At 43.9% G+C, this 20786-nt stretch overlaps 1 protein-coding gene across 2 annotated transcripts in view; it reads left to right on the top strand.

The window, feature by feature from the left end:
• LOC142590563 (beta-catenin-like protein 1) overlaps positions 1–20701 on the top strand; it is a 137770-nt gene extending 117069 nt beyond the window's left edge. For both annotated transcript variants that reach the window (XM_075702850.1, XM_075702842.1), the window contains exons 16-17: positions 12263–12335; positions 20551–20701. In XM_075702850.1, the coding sequence (XP_075558965.1) occupies positions 12263–12335; positions 20551–20639 (162 nt within the window). In that variant the 3' untranslated portion in view covers positions 20640–20701. The remainder of the gene's footprint in view (positions 1–12262; positions 12336–20550) is intronic.
• Positions 20702–20786: the final 85 nt, after the last annotated feature.

Below are 20786 nucleotides of genomic sequence, written 5' to 3'. Positions count from 1 at the left end.
ATAGTAGTAAAGACAGATGCCGCAGTTTCCGCAGCATGCCCGCCATGTGTTTATGTCACTGGCAGCTAAGCGCGCCCATCTGTTTCTGTCCCCTCAAAGTGGACACGGCTACGTTATTGCCGCAAACTTGCCGATATTAACGATATAATTCGTTACTGATACGGATGAAACTGTTTCAATGCACGTAATGTACTCACAAGAAGAAAAAAAAATCGTGTTCGGCACGTTCGGCTTGCTCCGCCGGCCGCCATTTTTGTTTTGGTGTCCCGTAGCAAAAGCGGGCCGAAAAATTTTTTTTTTTTCGCAGGAAATTTAACCCGCGTAATGATTGCACCCCTGATTTCGCATCAATTTTTCTGACAAAAAAGTGTGATTATGCGAGTAAATACGGTAGGTTTCGGGTAGTACAACACACAACACCCTGCTGGTGAATGCATGGCGTGACAGTATATCTGCTCATCTCAGCTGCGCTGCAGTGGGAATTTTGGAGAATTTTGTTTATGGGAGGGATTGGATTGTAGCACGCCTTCCGTTGCCAAGGAAGCAAAGCACTGTGCCGAATGCATGCACTGCACACAAGAAGTTTCAGACACCATTTCGGTGCGCTGCCGCTTTCAATGCGTGTGCTGCTCGAGTTGCACAATGCCAAGCTGCAACAGCATACTGCTGCAATGTGTCTATTTGCTTAAGCATGTGTACCAACTCTGAACCGTGGCCAAATAACAATACAATAACAACAATAACTAATGAAACTAATATAATAATCTGTTGGCGTTAGCACCGTGACTCAGCTTGAGTGGCTCTGGTATGTTTTGACACTGAGACTGCCGGCCACATGCATGCTTATACCACAAAAGTGCATTTCAAGACATGTCAATCAGTAAATACTGAGATTGAGTGTCTGTATCTTTAGCGCTGGCTAACACGCAGTAGCTCTTTTCTTTCAAAGTAAGAACAGTGCAGCCGCAGCAACAGTTTCGTTTGTTGTCACTCATTTGTTTACAGTAACATATAATGTCACAAAGGCTGTTTATAAACACCACATTTTATGTACAGTTCCCTATCTTATTGCCGCAACTGACTGTGCCACGTAAGTCCATCCATTTTTTTTTTTTTTTTTTTTGGGGGGGGGGGGGGCTTGTCTCAGCAACGTGTTCTGAAACAGTTTCAACCACTTTATATGAACTTCCACTTAATTAGGTGTGCTGCTTCACCATAAGAAGTTGCTTTAGGTCCTATAAATTCCTGCGTGTGGCAGTTTTCTAATAAAAAGAAATCATCCGCATGCACCTGTAGAGACGACTGCATTTTTCATGGTTAAGCTAAAATTAACTTTTAATTTTTTATGGCTAAGCAGTCTCGACAAGATAATCCACAGGCTACTCACATTGAGTGCAGGTGCTTTTTCCGATAGCTGAACACCAAAATAAAACAAGAAATGAACCCTGAACACACACACAAAGCAAACGTGACCGGCTGTATACAGCCCGCTGACAGCGTAACTTAATGCGGAGAGCTGCGACCTGTATAGTACCCAGTGAATTTTGTCTCGCGCGAACAAGTTGTCGCACAGTGTGTTGAAAATTTCAGCATGTCAGGCCCACGACCCTCATGATAATTCGCCACGCATCAAGAACGGTGGTGACGATACTTGGGGACAAGGCGCTGCTCGGCGCAGTCTGGCGTATACTCGCCGGGTCTGCACGCCTTCAGCATGGTTTATCGGACAAAAAGTGCCCGCACTCCGTGACCTGTGCCGCATTCGGTAGCGCACAACGCCCTACGTAAATGTCGAACACTTGTTGAGTGCAAGAACTATGCACAAAACTCAAAACAAAGCACAAAAAGAGCGTGACTCGTGTTACTGTACGGGATGGTGTATTTTCCATGCTACCCAGCCAACTTCATTGACCACCGCCAGATTGCGCCACGGTGCATTTAAAACTCCAGTGCGTCAGCCCCATAGCGATAAGGATAATAAGCGCACAATAACAGAGAGGAGCTGTTCTCCGAGATTGCACCGTGTTTCGATGTGTGCGAGCCGTGCCGCACTGTCTGCGCATGCATATGGGCACGCGTCTGCGAGCATGCGTGTAGTCTGGGTTATAGTGACGAGGCTAGCAGTGATGGTAATGTAGAGTGAGCTCGGCATGTTTATAATAAATAAATGCTGTTTTCATTTTGTGAACGCTATCCTCACTTTGTTCGGCCTACATTCAAGGTAAGTTTTTTTATTTTTTCTGGCTTCGGACATTCGGGGGTTGGCTTAGAATAGGCCAGCCTAGATTCAAGTAAATACAGTATGTGACCCTTTCCATCAATACATTCACCGATTTCATGTGTACCTTTGGTGAGAATAGTGACTGTTGAGTACCCATGTCGGAAACCATGCTGATTTTTACAGAAAATGTTGTTTTCTTCCACAAATTTAATTAGGTGGGTAGTTAAAATGTGCTCCAGCGTTTTGCAACATGTACTTGTCAAAGAGATTGGCCGATAATTAGCGACATCGTTTTTGGAACCCTGTTTGTGAATTGGTACTATTTTAGCCCGCCTCCAGTCTCTCGGAAAATCTCTGGATTCTATAAATTTAGCATAGGTATCCAAAAGAAAAAAAATTAGCACTTGGCATATTGCTTTAAAAAAGTGTTAGGAATTTGATCAGGGCTAGGGCATTTTTTCTCATCTAGATTAAGGAGCATATTCAGAATGCCGTCTTGTCTAATAGCCCGCACATATCAAATACATCAAACAAGCATCAAGTCGTCATTTCTAACTTCTGTATTCTTCTCCTCTACTTCTCGACTCCCTCTGATGTTCTCCGACTGCTTCTTTTTCAGCACGCTTCACTCCCCCCACCATTTTTTCTTCATCCCTCCTGGGATGGTATTTAAAACACATTCTCTACAGAAGCTTATTCTTCATTTTCATCCACGCTGATATACCCGACAGTTTTTAAGTTGCCTTGCTGACTTGCGGTTTTCACGACACAATAAGGTCTTTTATAGACAGAGCCAGTGTTTGATAGTCCTTTTCTCACGAGAACCAAGCCCTCCTACATTCAAAGCACGAGGTTGCGAGATCAAATCCCGGCCATGGTGGCTGCATTTCGATGGGGGCGAAATGCGAAAACACCCGTCTACTTAAATTTAGGTGCACGTTAAAGAACCCCAAATGGTCCAAATTATTCTGTAGGCCCCCCACTACAGCATGCCTCATAATCAGATTGTGGTTTTGTCATGTAAAACACCATTATTAAATTTTTTCCGACCTCCAGCACTGATAACATTATTTGGCTTTTTATCAAAGTTTCTTGTCATTCTTTTGTGGTAGTTCGCTTGGCAATCTCCTGTCCTTGTTTCTGTAAGCAGCAATCATCTTGTCGACTCCCAAGGATACATCAGCAAGAAGATAAGTTTGTTTGCCACTTGCAACAAAAAGTGGTGTACATCCTAGACCAGTTCTGTGTGATCGGTTATGATGAGATACTGCTGCTTCAAGGCAGCACTTCCATCCTCCTGGGAAACTTGGGTACATACTGATGTATTGCTTCGAGTTCCCGATAGTTTGTTCTGCCCATTCATTAGCTGCTGGATGGTATGGGGCAGTGAATCTCTGTGTTACCCCACATCGTTCTGCCCATTCCTGCAGTTTATGGCTTCGAAAGGCTGGTCCATTATGCAGTAGCAAAACTTTCATGTTGTCAAACATTTTCCACTTGGGCAATGAGATCCCGCTGTTGGCATCCTCTCTTGCTGGCTTTGCTGCTACCATCCTTGTGCACTCCTTTACGCACACAAGGAACGCTTGCATTTTCTTCACACCTTTCAACTTCTTACGGAGCTCAGCAAAGTCTTAAGTGGACAACTTCCAATGGTGTCCCTGAATGTTTTGCCAATGTCATTTGTTGGGTTGGTTGTTTGAATTTCATCTTATTCACTTTGGTATAAAGGTTATAAACAAGGATAAGGTGCCTCAGAAAGGCTGGCCAACATTTAAATAGAAGGACCTATCTTTCTCCAAGGTGAAGATACTGCAGAAGCTCATTAATTCGAATTCCGCAGGAATGCTACAAAAATTCGAATTATACAAAATTGGAACTAATAAAAGTAAGAGAAAAAAATTCGCTCGGTTAAGGTGCGTACATAATCCGACGTAGCGTGAGAGCGTGCGCGCACATACACTATGTTACGTTGGCGAGAACAACGTCTATAGTTCGAAGCACTGGCGCAGCCATCGTAACCGGATGCGGCCAACACGGCCCAACGTAGAGATGGCTCTTGCTCCATCCGCGCGTTCGTCACACCGACTGCGCCGACCCACAAGGCATGGCGGAAAAAAAAAAAGGTGCCCACGCCGCTTCGCCGACGATCGCAGGCAGCCGTTCAAAGCGGCACGCGTGTTGGGGATTGTTCTGCGCATGTTCCGACGAGAACAGCTGACAAATTGAACATCAAAGTTTCTAGGGCATGGCATTTCGGCTGGCGCAGTGCAAGCGCCGTAGCGTGACTGACCACACGCGACGTGTGCCGACGCTCGTCGCAGAAACAAGAGCTGCGCTCTAAAATGCGCTCTCGAAACGCATTACAACTTGCTGCTATGTTGCTCTCCGTTGTACGTTCGTAGATGCACCGGCTGCAAGCTGCTGAGTATTCGCATAGGTGGCGTCCTAACACATATCCCAGCGATGCTTTCCTTTGAGAAATAGCCACGAATCTCAAAGGCTATGCTTTTCAGTACTGTGAGCGCCGATAAATGTCACGGCCGCCGTGTTATAGATATTACTTGGTGCCGCTTCTCGGCAGAACACCTCGTAGATAAAGAGCGTAGCCTCCAAGATGTGACATGAAAAAAAGAATGAAAAAAAGATGCAGTTTCGCCCGAAAGACGAAGCATCGATTGCAATGGCAAATTAGCAGAGAGCGGTATGAAGTAAGGATAGCACTTTTATCAGCCGTATCAACTTGTAAACATTTGCTTACTATCTAAAATACTAAGCATGGTGTCAGTGCACACAGCAAATCACAACACATCACACCTGATTACTACGAACACTCGCTGTCAAAATGCTGGCGTGAGGAAATGCGGCAACAGCAGCGAGCAAAGTGACATTGGTGCAGTCTATCGCTTCAACGTAAAGTGAGCGCCGAGAACACGCAGCACGCGCAAAGCTACGAACCGCTGGCGCAACTAGGTTCTGCCCCACAGTGGTAGAATAGCACCGTGCTATACCCCCAACGCAGATCGCTCTCAAGATACGGCCACGCAACCACGTGCAGCCGCCACATGTGCAGTTGGAGCCAGAGAGAACACCCCTCCCCCTCCCTGGCGCCTCGCAACGTTGAGTGACTTGCGCGCAAGAGAAGACGCCGCACTTCCTTTTCGCATTCGTCCTTTTGGTGCAGGCAAGATTGAGCCGTGAACATCGGCTCCCCTCACACGCTTCTACTAGCACATACAGCGGGGCGACAGGGACACCGATGGCAGAAATGTGCTTGGAATGTCCATATAATTGCTATCGCAGTGAATAAATAAATAAAAAATGCAGCGCCGTGTTCACGTTTTATCTTGAAGGTCTTGAGAGAGGCAGAAAACCAACGTGCAACAGACTGCCACAGATGGAAAGAGCAAAGCTGCGCGGCGACGTCGTCACCAACATGCTCCCGTGCACCAGCATTCTCCTCATCTACGATGGCGCGGAGTTCGAATTATCGGTGGCGGTGCAGATTTCACTGTGAATGAGCGGGATGTGTTACATTGTTAGACGGACCGTGGCGACTACTTCGAATTATCCAAAATTTCTAATTAACAAGTTGTGAATTAATGAGCTTTTACTGTACGTCCTTCTATTGAAACATTGGCCAGACTTTGAGGCACCTTATCCCTGTTTATAACCTTTAGTCCCATACCCACTATAACCTTTAGTCCCATTTTTTATTTTGGATTACCTTATTCAGTTGACATACATGACATGATTGCACATACATCTTCGCGTCTCGTTTCATGTGAGGCCATGTCAGTCGCTTCGTGAGTATGAATTCATGTAGGTTCTCCAAAACCCATCATGTCCAACTGAATAGAGATCCAAGATTTTTGACAAAAGGGTGGGAGGCACTGCAACTTTCCCTGTCGCTGTGTGCTGTAGTGCTTCTATTCCTTCCCGAACTTTCGCGGTGTTTATTGCTTGGTGAACTGAAACAGGCGTGACCACCAACCTCGACATAGCATCAGCATCTTTCATTGAAGCTCCCGGGCGGTGACTCACTTCAAAGTCAAACTGCTGAAGCTCGTTCGCCCAGCTTGCGACTTTTCCTTTAAGTTCTGCCAACTTAAAAAGGTGTATCTGTGCTTCGTAATCAGTATAGAGCTTGAATTTTGTTTTGTCTAAGTAGGAGCGGAAGTACGTTAGAACCTCATTGATACGTTCCCATTACGTACGTTTTTCCAGTGCCAATGTTTGCACTTACCCTATAGAGTTACACTCATTTCTTATCGGTTCATACGTTCCCAGAAAACACAATTCTTTGGCGCGAACATTCATTACGTCGCAAACTGGAATCGTATGATACGTTTTCCAGCCACTAGATCCCATGTAAACAAGAAAATGGGTGAGGCATACGCGATTAAGAACAGTATATAGCTGTTCTTGATCAATATATACCAGTATATAGCTCTCTGTGGCAGCTTCACCACAATACTCGTCCATCCGTCTCGCATAAAAACGCTGGCGCACACTCAGTTTCTAATTTCAGTAACAGAAAATCTTCTCTAGGGTTGTCGCATGCAGCATTCACAGCTATCACTGCCAATCCTATCGCAGTAAGCATCTTCACATCTCCACCTATCTGTTTCACAGCATGTGGTGCCGTCAGAAGCGTAGCGCATGCTTTTAATAGGCGATAACCGAAACGCGACGCCATTTCCTGCCACAGTCTGCAATCATATACGTTTTCTGGCAGCTAGATCCCATGTGAACAAGAAAAGGTGTGAGGTGTGCGCGATCGAGAACAGTATATAGCCACCCTTCACACGTGAAAACGGCAGCGGGCACAGTTTCTTATTTTGGTACCAGCAAATCTCTGCCCGGGTCATCACACGGCGCATTCACAGCTATCGCTGCCAAACCCACTGCAATAAGCATCTTCACCTATCTGTTTTAGAGCGCATGATGCATAGTGCCACTAGTAGCGCACTGCAAGCTTTTAGTGGGCGATAATCCTAACATGGGGGAGGCTGCCATTCCCGGCTGCAGGCAGCACGATGTGGGCATCACGTTTCGCCTTTGGCTGCATCACGCAATACAAAAACAATAACACGCGTCTCAGGCCGCTGGAGCCCCACCAGCTCGACGCACGTCGGCATCTCATGCTGCAATGATCCACACGATGCTTCGCATTATGTAAATGTCAATAATAGTTGAGTCTGTCAAATTTTTTTTTTAGTTACTTCAGATCATGCGTTTTCCCAGTTAGTATGTTTTTTCTCTTGGTTTTTTTCCAGAACATTTGAACAAGGTTCTACTGTACTGAATGTCCTTTAGAACATAAAGAGCTTCTTTCACAATTGTTGTGTAGTTTACTTCCATCTTGGTGAAAGTGTAACTGTAGTATCCCAACACGCGAAGCTGTTGATTGGTTGCCTGGGTAGTCTTGCTGATACAGAATTCCTCCCATTCCATAATGTGACACATCTGTATTTAGTGCATATGGTAGCGAAAACTTGGAAAGGCAAAGCACAGGGTCAGAAGAAATTTGTACCAGCACTTCGTACACGTAATCGCATTCTTCTGTCCGCCAAAACGGTACATCTTTTTGCATCAACCTTGTTAAGCACTGTAACTTCTTAGCATAGTCTCGAATAAGTGCTGTTTAATGGCCAGCTACTCCCAAAAATACGCGAAGCGAATGGACATCAGATGGTTTCACAAGCTCAGCGATGTGCGTCACAGACTTTTTGGTATTCTTATTAGTACACGACCCAGAAAAGTGACCTTGTTTTTGAAGAGCTCACTCTTCTTGAAGTCAAGCGCTTACCTTTAGTTTACCTTTACAGGGTGTCTACCAACCGGGAAAACCGGGAATTCTCAGGGATTTTGAGTAGTCTGGAAAAACTCAAGGAAAACTCAGGGAATTTGTGCCTCTATCAGGAAAAATTAGCTGTAATTTAATTGAAAGGGTCGAAAGTCGTGGTAATGCTGACTCGAGTAACAGACAGGAATTGTAATGAATCGTCTTTGACGCCCTGTCGTCAGCTGGAAAAGTTGACAGTGTACAGTCAACGACCGACTTTCCGGATGCCCGATAATTTGGACGGCTTCACAGCACCACCACGTACCCAATAGAGTCAATGTATCAGAACGTCTGAAACTTCGAATGCAAGAACCCTTCGCCATCCGATTTTTCGGACTGTTTGCCGTGACTGCAGGTCCGAAACGGCATTAATCAATGCCACGACCGCTGCCATTTTGATTACCTCGCCGCCTCGAACCGGCGCTCTCACACGCAGATCCGTTGGCAGCTGTAGCCACCACTGCGGCAATGCTAGACCTAGCTGCTTCGACGTTCGCTATTGAGCTTCTTGCCGTTGAGTGCCATTTTCTTCTGTGAAAGAATTCACTGCTGTGAGCAGTGGCACCGACTGCACCTTTGTGTTCCTCGCGATTGGCTTAAATGCTTGGAAAGCACGGTGCCTTGCATAATGCCGGTTCCCGAAAGTCAGCTTCGCCTCTCTACAGGAATGTTGCTTAGTGAAGCAAATGCAAAAGTATTGCAGTGAAGCATAACAAAAGTGGGAAGGGGCTATAGCCACGGGACACAGTATGTATTCCTTAATTACACACGCGTGTACCCGGTATCTCCTGTCACAGTACGAGAATCAATATGCCTAATACGTGTACCGACAGGCCTTCAGAGCGTTTTCGAATGTGCCTGAGGTGGTTTGAGCCCTTAAGGACAGTAAATGACGCATTTTTTTCCCAACTGGCCGATTTTTCGGACATTTTCGCGGCCCCTAGGGTGTTCGAAAAATCGGATGTGGACTGTGCAACTGACCAAGAAGATGCTTCAAATGGTCCATGGGGTGAACGATTGGGGGAAGGAGGACCAGAACAGAAAGGACCTACGCATTGAGGAATGAACGGGAAAGGAAGCGTGCTGCCGCCGTTTTGAAGGAGCTTGAGCTCAAGAGAAAAAAAAGTGTTGGTTGATGCCGGCATGCAGGTGTCCATCATCCAAACCAAAATAAACTCTTTAAAGCAGTGAAACACAACACTGAGGCGTCGTGCGCGGGCTGAGAGTATGTCAGGACAATTGAGATTGACTTACGAGCTGTTGAGAGAGAATCTTAATTGTGACAAAGATTGGGCCTCATACCACTTAGCTTGCCATCATTTGATAGAAATAGATCATATTGGAAAATATTTGCTTCTGTATGCATCTCCTTTTTATTCATATTTGAGAATCTCCGACTCGATTTGCAATTTTTTTTAAACATTTTATTTGTTGTGCATTTTACTAACCCCTCTCTTCTATTCTCTTTTTGAATAACATAAACACTATTCCTTAGTATTCAAATTGGATTAAGTCCTTTTTTAAATTTTTTTCGTGTGCTTACTAGAGAGTGACAGCATCGGGCAATATGGTTTCAGCCCGTCTTTACGTAAAGCATAGTTCTGCATCACTTTTGCAGAGGCACTCGGGGAAAACCTGGAAAACTCAAGGGACTTGGAATTGTCAACTTGGTAGACACCCTGCTTTAGCAAGTTTACCTTTAGCATGGCTTCAGACAAGGCTTTGAGAACATGCACAAAGTGGTCTTCATGTAGTTGCTCGCTCTTAGAGTATACAATGATGTCTGCATATAGTACATTGCAGAAGTGACCAATAAAAGGGTTCAGAACTGTATTCATAATCTTCTGAAACCAGCCGGGCCTAGTTTTTCCAACCAAACAGAAGACGACTATACTCGTAAATGTCAAATGGAGTCACAAAGGTAGTGTATTGCTTGGTGTCTTCTTGAAGTGGCATTTACCAGAAGCTTTGGCACAGATCTATCCTGGAAAACCAGGTACATCCGTCTGTTTCATCAATGGTGCTGTCTATTTGAGGCGTTGAAAATGGGAACAGATGCGTCTGGTTGTTGATTGCTCAGTAGTCAGTGCGCAGCCTGAGGCTACCATCTTCTTTTGGGGCGATGATGATTGGCAATGCAAACGGCGATAGAGATGGACAGATGATATCAGCATCTAAGATCTTTTGAAGCTTCTTGTTTAGCGATGTCTCCTTTTCTCTCTTTAGGTTGTATGGCTTTTTCCGGACTATAGTAGTGTCATGTAATTTAAAGGGGACTTCAAACTTGTTAGTACCAGGAGGATAGCCCCCCAAGCAGAGCAATTCCAGGTAGAGTTTTTGAATACTGTCTCCATTTTTCAGCCTGCAAATTCGGTTTGCATCTGTCATAGGTTTGTAATTACAGTAACTTCATAATAACGAAATCGGCGGGGAACATGAAAAAAATTGCTTTTACAAGAATTTCGTTGTTGCGAAATGAGACAGCACAGATAGGTAATACATTGCAGAAGGAAACCTTACTTTTGAAATTCCGTTAGCCTACTTTGGCAAGCTTTGCTCAATGATATAGAACTGCATTGTCAACAGTATTAAGTGCACTGCGTCAATCAGCAGTGGCAGCACATCCATGGAGCAGTATTCTCGGTCAATTGCTTTCGGAGATGCGATCACTCTTGCGAGATCTTGCGTAACTCGGCATCGGACGCAGAGCAACAAAGCTCCACGCATGCAGCACCATTTCTCCAGTGCACGCTGTCACCCGTAGATGCCAACGCGTCCAATGCCGTGCATGAAAATGATCGTATCTCACGTACCCGAAGGCGATTGATCCGAGATTACAGCCTGTTCGTGCAAATCTAATTCCAGCGCCAAATCTGCACACGATGCCTGTTGGGTTGCACCAAAACCAGCATTCTTGAAGCAAGGGATGCGTATTTCCGGACAGTCACTCAATCACAGCCCAATACATGACGCCCCATGCTGCGACTACCATCTCAAGTTCCATAAACAATTCTACGTCGATGGGATGTTGATTTTCTTGATTTTGTTGCATTTTGCTCACCAAGGCGCACATTAAGCACTGCACTAGGTGTGCAAAGACCGTCGTCACATCCTGGTGGCAACATGCATGCCGCTTCAAACGGGCATTCATCAAACGAGATGGCGGCCATTACGTGTTTCCAATGCATGCGATCAGCCCCAGCATTTCATTGTTTTTGTAAACAAAAATAGCGGCACCCATGCAAGTGTAATGCGGTGGTATTTTATGCAATTTTAGTGCAAAGTAATCGCATTTGAGCACATTTTGGAGCCTGCTAGCCTTGTGCGAGTGGGTAATATGCGAGGTTACATTCCAGCAAATTTCGTTGATGCAGGATTGTAATACAGCGACATTTCATTGCTGAGAGGTATACAACCCATTGAATCCTATGGGCGTTTGCTGGGAATACAAAAATATTTCGTTGTCGCGAGCATTTCATTGTCACGGGGCTTCGTTATCACAGGTTTCGACTGTATCTTTATTAGGGCTTACAGACACAGTGTTGTCCCACTTAATGTTTAGCCTCAACGATTTCATGTCCAGGCGAGAGAGAGGAAAGTTGTATTCAACTCCTTCTATCACCAAGGCAAGAACTTCTGTGTGCTGCGACTGATATTTTAGCCTTAAGCTTATCCATTCCCAGTGCTCCTTTTCATAAATGTCATAACCTCATAAAACAACTGATCTGCCTATGAATATGTCTTCTGCATTTGCTTTGCTTCTCTTGAGTGTTGATATTGAAGATCCACTGTCGACAAGAGCTTGCAGGTCTGCCGTTCACTTCAAGTTGTATGTGAAGTAAGCTTGAAGAAATCAGTAAGACGGTCTCGTTTCGTTTCAGTTGAACATACTGAGGCTTTGGTGTCAATTGTTTTGCTTGAACAGTGTCACTGACTGCAAGACGTCACCAGTCCCGAGTCAGTCACACGAAGTCTAATTGTTGCACTATATTTAAGTTGTGGCGACCTTGCATACAAATTGCTGGACTTAGAATCTGACTTTTAGTAAGAAGTGCCTCATGTTTACAATTTTGATTGCCAATGCTGGATTAATATGTGCTTGCAAAGCTAGCATAGGTCAACTGACCCATGCTATTCACTGTATTATCAATATACAGTATGTCATAATTGCATAACTATTTTTCTTATTACAGATTAAGCAGAGGGTACTGCAGATATTGAATCTGCGTGGAGGGTCTATCAAAACCATTAGAAATATCATGAGAGGTAAGTGCTCATTGCGTTTACAGTACTTTAAAACTCTTACTGCTTTTCTGAACAACTAACTGTACATAGTCCGTTTATCTTGCTTTGTAACAACCACGTTAAAGTCGAGTCGTGTATATGGACTCCAAGTAGAATGAAATGATGATGTTGTGCTTTATTTACTTTATTGCTGTGTTCATTTTGCTTCCCCTTACCATCAGGGAGGAATTTTCAAAGAGCACTTTAAAAATGTTCATGGCTGATGTTCAAACGCAGTATAACCTCATTCATATGTTTTGAAAAAAAGAAAGCACGACGAAAACGTACTAACAGGCAAAACGTACGATCTGAAGTAACGTTAAAAAATTTGACAGACTCAACTGCAGTTGACATCTACGTAATGCAAAGCGTCGCACAGATCGTTGTGGCACAGGACACAAATGCGCATCGAGTTGATGGGGCTGCGGCGGCCCGAAACACGTTTTGTTGTTTTCCCATTGCGTAGTGCTTTAAGCAATAAGAAACAAAATCGAGTTGGTAGGCAATGCCGGATGCCGCCGGAGCAAAATAACATTCACATCGCGCCGGTTGCAGCGGGGAACAGTGGCGTGTTTGGGTCATCGCCTATTAAAAGCATGCAGTACGCTTCCGACGGCACTACGCCCCATGCGCTGTAAAACAGATAGGTGAAGATGCTTATCACAATAGGGTTGGCGGAAATAGTTGTGAATGCGGCGTGCAAGGATCCAGGAGGACATTTGCTGGTACTGGAATAAGAAACTGAGTGTGCGCTGACGTTTTCATGCGAGACAAGCCTGCAAGCATTGCGGGGAAGCTGATGCGGTGGGCGGCTACGGTTCTCAATCACGCGCACCACGAGCATTTACTTGTTTACATGGAACCTAACGGCCGTAAAACGTATCATACGATAGCAATTTGGCGATATACTGAATGTTGGTGCCGAAAAATTGTGTTTTCTGGGAACGTATGAACTGGTAAAAAATAAGCGTAACTCGGATGGGTAATTTTTCGTGTTCTCAATCGCGAATTTTGGCGCCAGGAAATCGTAGGTAACAGGATCGTATGAACATGGTTCTACTGTATCAGCTTTGCACTGGTACATACTTATTTTACAGTCACCCTTTAAACCTTTACCTGCTATAGATGGATGAGCTAAACTGTCAGCACTGTTGCTAAGGTTGTCTGTGCGTAAAAAAGCTATTGTGCATTACAAAAGGAAAGCTGGATTCAGTTCACTACTTCATTTAATCATTATTCTGTTACTTTCTATTTTTTTGTGACCATACATTTGGCGCTAGCAAAAATATATCGGGAACACAGCCACTGACTGATTTTTGGTCACTAATGGAGCCACACAAATGTCCGAAAAATTGCAGTCCTAAAAAAGGGGGGAATTTTAAGAGGAAAATAAATTTGCTTCTCTTTTAAAACAGCAGCAGCATGGAAAATTAATTTTCTGGCTGTTAAAGGGTCAAATTAATTGAAAAAAAAGTTTGATGAGCACATAACTTTTCCATGTCTTTTAGTGCAGAGCATGTTAATTTAATTTGTTTGGACAAAGCCTTAGTGGTAGAATTGGAGAGGTAGCCTAACCAGTGCTGCAAGCACATCTCCACACCTCTCGAGTTTCTGCAGAAGTCACCAGGTGGCAATTCAGTCTTTTGGGCCTAGAGAAGTGTTTCACAGGCTTTCGCTGTGCTGTAAAAGATTGGTAATACTCGCAATTGTTCTTGTGGTATGAGATTATTTATGTTTATAACAGCATGCTAGAAGGGTTTAGACAGCCTTAAACACTAAAATAAGTATACCAGGCCGTGTAGAACTTAGAAATTATAAATAGGCACGGGCAATCAACACAGCTGACACAGCTAAGTCACCACTCGTCAGCGACACCTGTCTGTATTTAGGGAAGCATGAAATTTCCTACACGTGAGTGTACAGTACAAAAAAATATTTAGTTGTCATTGTGCACTGTATTGAGCTTACGGACAAAAATACTTTATGCAAGAGCTGTAAGTAAACTGCTTGCTTGCCAGGCCAGCACTTCTTGGCTTTGTTATTGTTGAGCCAGGGCCAGACACATTCGAATGCTACCTTTCTATGTGCTTTCTATGCCCTTTCTATTGTAATGGCCAAAGCACCAATGAAAAACTGGCGATGGCAGGCAACATAGGTAGATGTCACTCTGTCTAGAACATGCTGTCTAAACAGAGTGGCATCTTCAGACTTGTGGCTGGCCACTCTCAAGTGCAATAAAGCGCTTCTCTCCACCCAACTCTTCCAATATTGCTACTTGTGAAGAAAAGAAACTGTGAAACATGATGAAAGCAAAGCTGTGTATGGTGGCTGCAGCACATTGTCACTCAACAATGATTTCGGCTGCATGCTACAACTACTACTACTGCTACAGCTTGTTAACATTGCTAAAATTTCTACAGGGAATGCAGAGTTGGAGAGCCTTGGCTAGCGTTGTTGCATATATCAGCCTGTCCTTGCAATGATTAATGTGTGCTGCAGTCACCTGCTTGGGAATTGCCATTCCTTCAACTAGATATTTTGCTTCGAAAGATAATTGATGCTTGCAGTCAACAGGTACAGCAGTGGTAAAGTAGAACTATAATTGCGGGTTGCCCATGTAAACAACCGTGTTGCGTATTAAAGGGCCCCTGAAACGGTTCGGACAAATTTTGTAGACGCGTAGGGTACAGCTTAAGTAGAACATTCGCACCACAATTTAAGTGAAGCGTTACGTTTTAATGGAGCTACAAGTGATTAGAAGCTACCCTCCTCCCTAGCCATGCTTTTCCTCCTCAACTCGTTCGCCGAGCGAGTGGGGCTAAGCTCCGCCTTCACTGGTTCAGCGTCACGATGCGACGTCACATCGTCCACTTCCGGTTGTTTTGGAGCCCGCCCCCGCCCGCGCGAGACCGCTCCGCTAGCCGCTTGGCCGTCGACCCCAAGCGAGAGCTATCGAAGCAGCGTGCGTTGCGAGCATTCTGTCGTAGCGCCGAACGTGTCTTGTATTCCGGTAACCACAGGCAAGCTGGTCATTTCGGCAAATGACTGTAGGCATAAACTCAAGCTGATGAAGGAACTCTTTAGCGTAGACGTACGTGAGCGGCCTGATCGGTCTGCACGGTCCATACACTTGTTGGTGCAGCGCTTAACCAGCCAAACAAAGCGCTAATATTGCTCTAACCAAGTGTAAAACATTTTAAACATTTATAAAAATAACGTGTTCATGATTACACTCCTGCGAAAAATACACACCAGCAGCAAAGGAGAATACACTTCGTTGCTGCTACTGTGTATGGTTGAGCTCTGTGCCACCAGGTGGCTGCACCGTGCAGACCATTCGCATTTGCCCTTCTGCTCATCTCATGGCTCATCCCATTACGGCAAAGTCAAGCGGCCAGACTCTGTCCCCTTGCGCTTGCGTTTTCCCTAATACCGGACTCGGGAAACGCTATTGCGTTAGTAATCTTCCGGTGTAAAGTGACGGCCGCAAACGCGCAAATCCTGGCGCCGATCGGATAGTGGCAGTCCGATGCGCAGCAGCCAGTTCGCTCGTACGCTGCCTTGCAGAGGGACACGATGTCGCAGCTTGACATATTGCCAGTCGCTACGTTTGCAGTCTACAAGGCAACAAAGTCGAATCATAGTGCTCGCGAAAAGACTGAGACCGACTCTGACTGCGGAGCTCTCTTCAAAATGGAGTACGTTGTAACACAAGCAGACGACACATGCTGTGTGCCGGAAGTGCTTAAGTGTACTGAAAAATTATTCTTGTGCATTCTCTTTATGTTACTTTCTTTTCATAAAAACAAATTAACTAACATTCCAACTATTACGAAGATCATTTGTTTACCATAAAGTTGGAAAATTTATCGATCACGCGCCCTTGTCAGCCAATCGGATAGCTCGCCCCACTGACGTCGTATGGGTGATTTCGGTCATATGGGTAGGGGCGGCTTAAAATTCCGCCGAGCAGTGCGCTGCGATCGGTAGCGATGTGCATATTTAAAACCTTATAATAAATTACACGCTTTACGCGGAGCACTTAGATGTGTCAATTAATGATCAGAAGGACCTACTCCAACGACTCAATATGTTTGTAGAAAATCGTCAAAAGCGTTTCAGGGTCCCTTTAAGGTCTATCCTTCTGTTATTTATTGCAAGTCAAAAGCTCTCTGCTTCAGGTTTCGCACTGAACATTTGATTAAAATTCAGGGACAATTCAAGAATGCTGAATGCCATAATTCAAGGAGGGGGAAGCAAGCCTTAGTCGTACACATGCATTGAAATACAGTGAAATCTTCTTAGCTGCAATTTCTTGTAGCTTAGCAGCTTCCAAGTTGGACATGCGCTTCAAGCTCTTCAAGTCGCTTTTCTAATGTGACTTTTTAGTGTAATGACGTCAATTGCCTTTTGGCATGATGGTTAGTATGGTGTCAGACTTTAGCCAATAATACTCATTGTGTTAAAGTGAAATTTCAGACTCAAACTTACTTACTTCCAGGCATTTCTACAGCCTAATGCTCAAAAATGTAGTCAAGCAGCAACATAGTGGCACGGCCTAGTCGCTTGATGTGGCTTTGTATAGTTCCACAATGGCAACGGTGATTTAACTAAGCCTGTCGTTGGTGGCTGTGAACAAGCCGCATCGTAATTGTTTACCAATATTCTCAAAAGGAAATGTCTAGGATCTTTTTCTTGATAGACAGTGTCCATGGCATAGACTCTATGTGAATTTTCTTACATTGAATGTTCAACGTGCACATTCATTTTCCAGGAGCTTTAAGGGCCCTTGAATCTTTTTTTTTTTTCCAAATTCAAGGGTTTTCAGGGATTTCAAGAAGTGTATGAACGCTGCTCTGTTTACACAATAACCAAATGGATGCCACTAATTCATCACCATCAAGCAACAATTTATCCAAGATCCTTGCATGGCCACAAAAGAACGCAAAAGTTCCTTTTGTTACAACAGCAATATGAAGTAAACGATGCATCTACAGTCATGCTGCATAATCCAATCCATGCTAGCAGTTAATTTTAAGTGATGAAAACTATTGTATGTCGTTTACCACGTTTCTGAAGTTGACGCTACAATGTGATGCTCTTTATCAAGTGATCGAACTGATGTGACTACATACTTTCACATAGGGCGAAGCACTAGAGTAGGCCCAGACTATCCCTGCTGCCACCTCATGCAAAGCAGCAGAAACTGTCACAAAATGCTTGGAGCATTGGTGGAGCAGTGCCATTTGGTCTCCTATCCTATTCTGTCACCGCAAAGCTACAAGTTCACTATCAGAAGCACCATAATGAAGACCCAGTTAGTTCCACAATGGGCTTTTTAACATGCTCTGAAATTTGTGCATGGCTATTTTTGTATTCCACTTCTGTTGCAACGCAGCTGTCACAGCCAGGAAATGATACGCAGTTGTTGGAGTGCTGAAATGTCAATACTACTTAGTATCTTATTTGCAGAAGAACTTTCTTATGCAGCATTGACAGTACTGCCCTCCAGAAGCAATATTGTGCACTGTATGTAAATTTTGAAATGTCTATGTGTCGTCTATGTACTGCCTCTGTCAAACTAAAACCAGACATGTTAGTGTGTGATTTGCAAAGTGGCCAGCACCAGGCAGTGCTGGCCACTGGGTCTAAGTAATCGCTATAGGGCAGCACGTGGCTCCTGTTAGCAGGAAACGTAATCGCTCATCTTACCAGCAGCCATATTGCTGATGCAGAAGTTGCATCCGCTTTGTATAGGCTTTTTTTTTTGTTAGACCATATAGAATTTTTAAAAATCTCCTTTGGCAGATAACATTCTTTAGCTGGATTACTCGAAGCAGTGGACATTACTTGTTCGAGAAATCGAAATGCATAATCGACTAATTAACAAAAATTAATTACTTTAGGCCACATATTGCAATTTACAAGTTGTAGCCAGTGAGTCTACAAGGCATATTCACTTAGAGCACATACTGAAGATTGCACCGGTTTCGAGATATGTGTAGTAAAACTTCGGGAAAGTGCACTGTTGTTCCACTTACTCATTTAGGAAAGCTTTGTTTTGTGCATTGAAGCACAAAAGTAATTGGGACACCTATGTATTATAACGCCAACTTTGGGAAATATCTTGAAACTGGTGTCATCCTGAAAATTTGTTTCAAGTGGATATATGCCTTGTGAACTCGCCAGCTACAATTCATAAATCACAATATGTGCCACAAAGTGATTACCATATCTCTTGGTCTATGAGTTGGACCTTTCTGCTAGTTGCACCCCCCTTTAAAACGGTAGTCTTTCCGGAAAAAAACTTATATAAGTCACACCGGCGTATAAGACACACCTGTTCATTCGATAAATTATTTAAAAACTCGTTGAGGATCAGGTCATAAGAAAGTGTAAAGAAAAGACATGCTTGCATCGGCTGCTGCCTTTGCACGCATCCCATGGTAGGCAGTGCTGACTGTGTGCAAGCGCCTTCCAACGTCTAGACAATACTTTTCCGAAGTATTTTATTCCTGTAGCATGAACATTGCTATTGATGGCTTACATGACAGTATTTAGTCAAAGACATCGCACTCGTCCTCCTCTGAGTCACTTTCAAACAATACAGCTACTTCAGGTTGGAGTTCAGACTCGCTGGTATCCAACGCACTGACATCACCATCAGTCGCGAACGGGATCAACCCAGCCTCGTGAAACCCTGCCACAACATTTTCTCAGAAATTGAGTTCCATGCCTCACTAACCCATTTGGCCACTTCCCCAAACTCCGCATGTCGCATGCGTCCTGTTTTTACGACGTCCCGGATCATCTTCTCGCTGACTTCAAATTCCATCCCTGCTGCTTGGTTTCCATGCTCCGTGCGAAGTGCACAGCAACAACGGCAACGAGTGCAATGAGATGTAGTTGCTGTGCATGGCAGAAAGTGACACGCGGTGGAGTGTCATTTGATGCCCGGTCGATACAAAGGTCATGGCCGTAGCATCCAGTCTGATTTTGACTGTATATAAATCACACCATGCTATCAGATGCACCGACGATAAATCCAGAAATAAATGTGACTTATACACCGGAATATGTGGCACTTCAAGTTCAAGTCAGTTATGCATATCAATGCATGCTAATTAGTCAATTATGCATGTCAATTTCTCATGCAAGTAGTGTCCTCCTCTAATAATTCAGCTGAATCGCTAGAATTATGCAATTTGCCACAGGCGATTTGGCAATTCTGTATAATCCAAAAAAAGAAACAGCACCCTGTATATAGATGCAAGCCAACCTGAGTTGCTGTTTTAGATCCAAAGCAAACATGCTGTTGTGCTGGCTGCTAGGCGAGCCATATATGCCCATGCATTTAGGTTAAGTTCATTGGTGGTTAAGATAAAAAAGGTCTACTAAAAGCTGTTTACATGCTTGTTGATCTTGTTTTCAACGTGGCACATACCCACAAAGGGGATTGGCTACACCGGTGAAAAATTAAATCAGTATCTATAAATAACAGTTCTAACAAAAGCAAGTGAATAAAACTAGAAATAGAATAGAAACAGAGATAGAACTCCTAGTTACGTAACCGGCTTGATGCTTCTCTAAACTTTGAATGCTTGAAATGCTTTGAAAATTGCCCTGTAACTTCAAACTGTACAGCTCTATATCATAAATTTGCAGTAGTCATCGCGAACTGTGTTCTGATGTTCTCTGCAGTTTCCAGTGTGTGTATGCAAAATGTTCATAATCATACGTGCTTTGTACTATATGTTCCCTTCATTCTTTACATGCCTTGCCCATTTTTTGGCTTTATATCTGGTCTCATGCTGGCTGTTACAGTGCAGAATCTTCCAGCTAGCGGTCCCTCCACATTTTTACCGAAATGGATAATGTAATCTTTATCGGCACTGGCACATTTTCAATCAGTGTGTTGCAATCATGTATAACCAACTCGCCCACCAGCACGTGCTCGGTAATGAGTGCTAGTTTAACATTGTACAGTTATTTACCTTAAGGTTTAAAATCTTTTTCTCTGGTACCCAGCTACTGCATTTGCCTACTTTCATTCTTACATAATCGCACAGTTCATTATATTCGGCTCAATGATCGTTCTTGTAAAGGCTATATTTTATGAAGGATTAAATTAACTTTCGACAAATCGTCAGACAGTCACAAACATGTCGGTGATTATAGATTACACATTATTTTTCAGAATATGCAGGCAACCTTGGTGATGCTAAAGACGAAGCCCTGAAAGAAGCGGAACAGCAGAGAATACTGCAGTTAGTGGACCGCTTCTGAGGTCTTTCATCTATGTTACATCTTGCAGCTTGTAAATAAACATCGAAGGGCTATAAATGAAAGCATTTCCTTGTTGCCCATTTTTTGCATGCAGTAAGATTGAACACTACATTAATGCTCTCACTGATGAGAGCATATACAGACACA

Source organism: Dermacentor variabilis, chromosome 1 (assembly GCF_050947875.1).
Source record: "Dermacentor variabilis isolate Ectoservices chromosome 1, ASM5094787v1, whole genome shotgun sequence".
Classification (NCBI taxonomy): domain Eukaryota; kingdom Metazoa; phylum Arthropoda; class Arachnida; order Ixodida; family Ixodidae; genus Dermacentor; species Dermacentor variabilis.
The sequence above is the reverse complement of the archived record's forward strand: the minus strand, read 5'-3'. Positions and strand labels throughout refer to the sequence as shown.